General features: G+C 43.1%; 1 protein-coding gene across 2 annotated transcripts in view; it reads right to left on the minus strand.

Annotated features, from left to right (window-relative positions):
* The window catches only part of C8B (complement C8 beta chain), a 37527-nt gene extending 33320 nt beyond the window's left edge, over positions 1-4207 (minus strand). Inside the window, exons 1-2 of one of the 2 annotated variants that reach the window (XM_021942091.2) lie at positions 3976-3998; positions 2214-2260 (exon numbers count right to left, since the gene is read on the minus strand). Coding sequence is in view for 1 of the 2 variants with exons in the window: in XM_021942085.2 (XP_021797777.1) it covers positions 3976-4067 (92 nt within the window). In the remaining variant the exon portion in view is untranslated. Of the gene's footprint in view, positions 1-2213; positions 2261-3975 lie in introns of both variants that reach the window. The other variant, XM_021942085.2, reaches the window with a different exon arrangement.
* Positions 4208-6973: the final 2766 nt, after the last annotated feature.

The raw sequence follows: 6973 nt of genomic DNA on the forward strand, positions 1-6973 counted from the left end.
GGATACTTTAAAATGGTTACTTGAGGCAGGATGCTGCACACCAGTGGGGGGCTGCAGAATGTGTTCTTATCTACTAATTTGACCAAGTTTGACAAAACAATACTGTCTGTGATTTAGCTTCTCCTAAGTATGTATTTGACAGCTCTGCAGGGTACCCTCTTCCTATTTCAACTACAAAACAGTTACATTGTGTTTTTAGCAACCAAGACAACTCCAGCGCCACAGTTGAGACTGAGCGGATAAGTAATGTACACACTAGCTATTAAGAGTCACAATTATTTTCCTCTCTGAGATTTGAAAGCCTATTAATGGGCAAGATGATCACTTACAGAAAGAACTTGGTAAAAAGTAGTTATATCTACCACATCTCTCATTTTTGCACCCAACTTTCATTATGGAAGGTGGCAATATAATGAAGTAATCAGCTGAATAAATAGTATGTTTGTAAATTACATCGGATGAAATGTGTGCGGTTTATTAGTACTACAAAATGCAAATCTGAAAGAAAGGCTAGCATTAAATTGCATTTAATTCCTGGGACTAATGAGGAGCCACATAAATTCTAGGCTCCACCAGGGCCTCTGTGTGTGGGAACAACACAAGCCTTTCACCCCTATGAATTTCTATAGGAACAAACCTGATGGACATTTTGACCTACTGACTAAACTTCTGTCATTAAAAATCCTCTGTATGCTTTTAACATTGAAAAATTAAACAGGCTGAGAGAAGTACAAGAAATAATATAATAAACACCCATGTACTCACATCCAGATTGGCAACTGTTCATACTTTGGTACACTTGCTTCAAGTCTTTTTTTTTAATTTTTAATTTTGACATCTGCATATTACAGCAGTCTCAATTTTGCTCCCCCCACCTTACCCCCAGAGGAGCTATTGCCATGAATTTGGTGTGTTTCCTTCCAGTCTCTTTTAAATAATTTGACATCTATAGACTATCTATAGTATTGCTTGTGTGTGCTTTATTCATACTTACACATACGATTCTACAACTTGCTTTTGTTAATCGACATTGCATTTCTGAAGCCTATCCATGTTGATTCATAAAGAGATCTAGTTCATTTCTTTTTTCTGGATGTTCTATTATATGACATGCATTGCATTTATTTTATTCCTTTTCCTTTTGAGGGACATTTATATTTTCCCAGTGTTTTGCGATTGCAAATAGAGCTACAGTAAACACCCTTGCTCAGGTCCTTGAACATGTGCCCCCTCTACTTAAAGGACTGGCAAGGAGGTGTCTTTCCTGGGGATGCAGAAAATGCTGTAGCCAGCATTAGGACACATTTCACCGGGCCCAGGTCTCCCACTCTCTTCCTAACAGGCGTCTCTGATCAAAATAAAGATGGATCCATCCAGTACAGCAGGATTGGGTCAGCAGTAAATTGCAAGCCATCAGCTTATATAGATGGGGTGCGTCAATATATTTTGGCTTTCGGTAGAAATGCCCTGACACAACAACTTTCTTGTCACACACAATTTGTTAAGCAGCTGCATCCCCTTTGCAAACAGCATCCTTTTTCTTTGCTAGAAGGGGCAGCTTCTGGGTGGCAGGTTTTCAATTTCTCTTCTCTCTGTTGTTTGCTGTGGTAGACATGAAATTTAAAGCAACATCTCAAGGCAACAAATGTGTGGCCCAGAGATGGAGAAATGGCACGGGAGGCCAGCAAGTCAGATACACAATGTGGGGGTTGGAGGGTGGGTTGGGGCGGGGAGGGGACAACGCATTAGTGAGAAGCAGAAGGATGCAGAGAGAGTGCAGGGATTCTGAGACCTGAACAAAACTGGATTTGAATCCATAGTTAGCTATTTGTTAAGTGGGTAGCCTTGGGACACTTATGTTTTCTGTTTCCCTCTCTGTGAAATGGTAAACAGTAGCACTTACATGGAATAGCTGTGAGGATTATAGCTAATGTTTCCAAGTGGCTGGTACGGAGTGGCAATATATAAATGATAGATCTTATGACACAGTGATTATGATTTCATTGTCTGACTTGATTACAAGAGTAAGTAAAAGCAAAAAACTCTCTTGGCCAATACGAAGGTGGTCTCAGCATTTTCTGTCCCAGAACTAAAGACTATTCTTTTACTTCATGGATGGAATTCCAATACCTGATGTGTTCGAGACTGCCTCATGGGAATTACGAGTGGATGTCAGAACTATACCTGGATTCAGGTAAGGGTTTGAGACTCACCACACATGCATGAATCTTTTCTTGTCACTGAGGATCAGTTTGTTCTCCTACATAGTAAGAAGGAGAGATTACAGTCACCTCATGACATTGTGGTGACGATTAAATACAATTTTTCAGGCTGCACCCTAATCAACCATTTGCCCCTCCACTCCCTACCTCAGAGTGAACTTCCTAATATATAAATTTGATCATGTCACTCCTTTGCTTCAACCCTTCAATGTCCTCCCATTGCATTGCGGCGAGGATACGGTTCACGCTCCTTAGCTGGTACTCCTGCATCCCCTAACTCTGCCCATGACCTGATGCCTGCTCACTCCTACTCTATCTCATCCTTCTCAACTCCCTGCCAGGACCTGTGCTCAAGGCCCACTGTAGTGTCTGGAAGCTTCAGGAGCAAGCCAGCTCTCTCACACTCATGCACAGTTGCCTGTGCTGCTCCCTCTACCTGGCACACCTTTCAATCCCTTAGCCATTCGGCAAACACCCACTCACCTGTAGAGATTCAGTCCTAGCACTCTCTCTTCTCGAAGCCTTTCCAGGCCCCATGCCCCACAGAGCTGATCATTCCCTCCTTGTTTGCTGGCTGCCCCTGTGGCATCTCTTGCAATGGTACACACAGCATGTGCTCACATGTCGGCATTCTTTGTGAGAACATAGGCTCATCTCTGTATCCTCAGAGCCCAACAGAAATCTCCACCCAGGGGCACAGTGCTATAGATAGGTTTGCTACAGTTCCCTTAAGTCCTCCATTCTGGAGACATTTTCTTGGGTCTTGAATGCTTCTCTGTGTACACACAGTACACACAAGGAAGGTTTTGGCAGCTTAGTTATTCTCTGGGCTAAATGGAGATTCTTGATCATCCTAATAGCTGTTACTTATTGAGTGGCCAATGGATAGTGACTGAATGCTCATCATGCTGTGGTTCCTAATGGCAACTCAACAGAACTGAGACCAGAGGCTGTGTCCCATGGGTAGGAGGTACTCCTCACACCAAGTGAAAGGTTTGTTCAGATCTCATTTTTGGACTAAGTAAAAGGAATGGAATTACAGTCCCTCTTCCCACAGGAGTGTTTACATGGAGGCCGGGGACACATGCACACGTCAGCATCTCATGGTAGGGGTTTCTCATGCATACAGAGCGTCCCCAGATTGCTACGTCACTGGCTCTTCTATCACTGGAGCCCAAGTTTGAGCTCCCACTAAGACATTCTCTTTAGCTTGTTTTGCACCCTATTAATGGAGACTAACAATAATGAAACAAATCAGTTAGCATTTAACTGCTGGGAACATTGTAGGAGGGGGAGAGAGAGAGAGAGAAAGTGTTTGTGTAAGAGGGGGATGGGAAAGAACCTGAGAATCTGAAGATTTGAGGTTGATGAGTAGGTAGAGTGGGTCAATCTCATTTATTAAAATCACCTCATGAATTGGCTCTTTTTTCCTCTGTACGTAACAAACTTTCTTTTTCATAAAGAATCACATGGAGGCTTTGTTCAGAATACAGAACAAATATCCTATTGTTCTCAGCATGACAAAATACATTTAAACATGTCAGTTTCTTACAGGAACTTTTGTTGAAATCATCCGCTTGGTTCCACAATAATTTGAAGAGGGTTGATGATAGTAGGTTAACAGATGCATGCAAATTCCCTCAAGAGACGTTCCTCATTCAATAGACATGCGACAAAGAGATGGTCAGCATCATGTGACTGCACCTTCCCTGTCATATTATTGATCAGCGAATTATTGGTAACTGTCACTTACCTGGAGCCAGGCAAACTGAGACAGCCCAGGGCAGCACAGAGAAGAAATAGCTCCACCAGCGCCCTCCACGCCGATGTCCTGGAATTCTTCATTTTCCCAATGTGACAGGAGATGCCACAGAGGCTGCTAGGCCCATGACAAGTCTGTGCTGTGAGTGCACTGTCAGCTTCTGTTCCCAAGAGCAAATAGCTCTGCAAAGTAAACAGCCACTAGTGACTGGAAACTCAGACTTTGCACAGACCAAAAACTTACCTGTCACTCTGGAAACCAACCAGAATGATGAAAAATCTGTAGCAGCATGGTGTTTATTCCTCTATAACTTTGGGGTAAGCTGCTAAGTGGACAGGCTATTAGTGAGGCTGCAAGGACTGTGGGCTCTAGGTCCAGACAGCCTGGGTTCAAGTACATTCTCTGTCACTGACCAGATTGGTGCAAAAGTAATTGCGGTTTTTGTCATTGCTTTAAATGGCAAAAGCCACAATTACTTTTGCACCAACCTAATAGCTTTGGACTATGGGCAAGTTGCTTTACTTCTGTGCCTCATTTTCCTTACTTGCAAAGTGGTGAGAATTAAACAAATTAATATAAGGAAATGATTAGAACAGGCCTATGTTGGGTGCTCAGATATGTAAGCTATTGTTACTTAGTAGAATTCAGGCTTTGGAGTCAGACAGGCCAAGGTTTGAATTCCATGTTTGCCTCTTTCCAGTTACGTGATTTTGAGCAAGTTAGTAAGAGGTTGTAGGGCTCTAGAGCCCATCTGCCTGAGTTCAAATTGCTTCTGTGTGATTCACCAGCTGTGTGGCCAGAGAAAATTACTAACCCTCTCTGGGCCTAAGTTCCTTCATCTATAAAACAGGGATAATAATAGTTCCAACCTCACCGGGTTGTTGTGAAGATTAAATAAATCTAAGTATTCAAAACATGTTGCGCATTGTCTGGCACATTCTATGTGCTCTCTCTATAAGTGAGCTGATATTTTCATTGACTGTCTCTGATTCTGTTTCCTCATATGTAAAATTAGGACTATGCCAACTTACCACTCACAGTTGGGAGAGTCAGACCAAATACCCAATGTGTAAATGTTGAACAAATAGGCATTATAGAAATAACTACATGACATTTTGGGAGGCCGCGGCGGGTGGACCACGACGTCAGGAGATCGAGACCATACTGGCTAACATGGTGAAAACCCGTCTCTACTAAAAATACAAAAGAAATTAGCTGGGTGTGGTGGTAGGTGCCTGTAGTCCCAGCTACTCGGGAGGCTGAGGCAGGAGAATGGCGTGAACCTGGGAGGCGGAGCTTGCAGTGAGCCGAGATCACGTCACTTCACTCCAGCCTGGGCGACAGGGTGAGACTGCATCTCAAAAAAAAAAAAAAAAAAAAAAAAACAAACAAACAAACAAAAAAAACAGAAAAAGCAAAAAGAAATCACTACATGATAATAATTATCTAAATATATATGTGTTGTTGTTATTGCTTGTATCCCAAAAGATGCAAATGACTGAGATTCTCCAACCTACCTTCCTGAAAACCAACCCTGACTCCCCAGAATCAACATATTAAAGTCCAAACTGCACCAACCTGGCATTTACAAAACCAACCTGCAACACATAAAGGGCTGAGTCCATGTGTTGGATGGCGGTCCTGTTGCTTTTGCTATTGCGATGTGGGTGAGGAACCTCACATGGGAGAGGCAGCTTGCAAGGTATGAGGGTGGGCTAGTGGAAAGAACACAGACTGGATTTGCTTTCCTTAAACACAGTTACAGAGTTTCTCTAAGACTCTGTTTTCTCATCTGTGAAATGGGGATAATAATTCATTACTGCCTACTTGATAAGTTTGTTTTGGGTTTGAATGTACGAAATGGTAAGCCTCCCCCTCCTGCCTCCCTGCAGAGTAGCTGGGTTGGGGTTGGAGAATCAAATAAGGAAGTATAGTGAGGGGATGGATGGGAAAGCCACAGAAGATGGTAGTCTTCTCACATTGTGTCCAAAACACAGAACACAAGTTCTCTGTCAGACCACCCAGGGTGCATTCCAGTTGTCGTAAGCCTAAGTACAAGGCAACATGTCACCGTTGTCCCAAAGGATGCAACTGACCTGAACTTTGACACAATTGATTGTGGTGGTTAATCATTTGTAAACAAGCAGAAAATTGTGTTTCAAGAAAGATCCATGTCTTGTCTCCTATCTGCCTGCCTTTAAGAGAAATCAAACCCTTAGCAGACAGGGCTCCCCTTCGACTTTCGCCCTCCTCAACCTGATGTTCAAACGGAGGAGCCTGCAGGCTTAGAGAGGACAGTTACACGAGTGAATCCTGTGCTCTCTCACCTCCAGGATTTTTGCATGCCGTTCCCTCTGTCCAGAGTATGTGCCACTTAGCTAAATACGACTCATTATTCAAATTTTATATTAATGTCATTTGCTCAAGAAAGCCTTCCCGATAGATTCTCCTGGGCTTCTTCCGCTCCAGGCGCCCCTGTCTCCTTGAGTTCCAACCTCATTGCGCCCCCTGGTGGTTTCTCAGTGCAGCTCACCTGAGATCCGGCCTGGTGGACGGCCGCCTCAGGCTGTAGGGAAAATAATACACATATTTTTCAGGGACGGTTCTTAGCAATTTAACAGTTTCCCCATACATCATCTTATTTGATTTTGACAATAAGCCAAGAAACTTAGTATAATCTTCCAAGCCTCTGAGACGGGGTTTCACAGCTGTCTCCACAGCTGGTTAGTAGGAAATCTATGGCTAGACACACTTTTTTTTTTTTTCTGACTCCTAAACGCTCCTTTTTCTAATTCTGAAGCTTCCCCTTGCCTTTAGGATGTGTTAGCACTGCTTTAAGTCTATTACAGTTATCACACCATACCACTCTTCTGGTCTAGCTGCTCTTACTCAGGGCTATAGATCTCATCTCTGACCATGCGAGAGCTTTGAAACTGATCATATGTCTCTAGGCCTTTAAACTATATGTAGGAATTTGTAACTCTAAGTC

This window comes from Papio anubis, chromosome 1, assembly GCF_008728515.1.
Source record: "Papio anubis isolate 15944 chromosome 1, Panubis1.0, whole genome shotgun sequence".
Classification (NCBI taxonomy): Eukaryota; Metazoa; Chordata; class Mammalia; order Primates; family Cercopithecidae; genus Papio; species Papio anubis.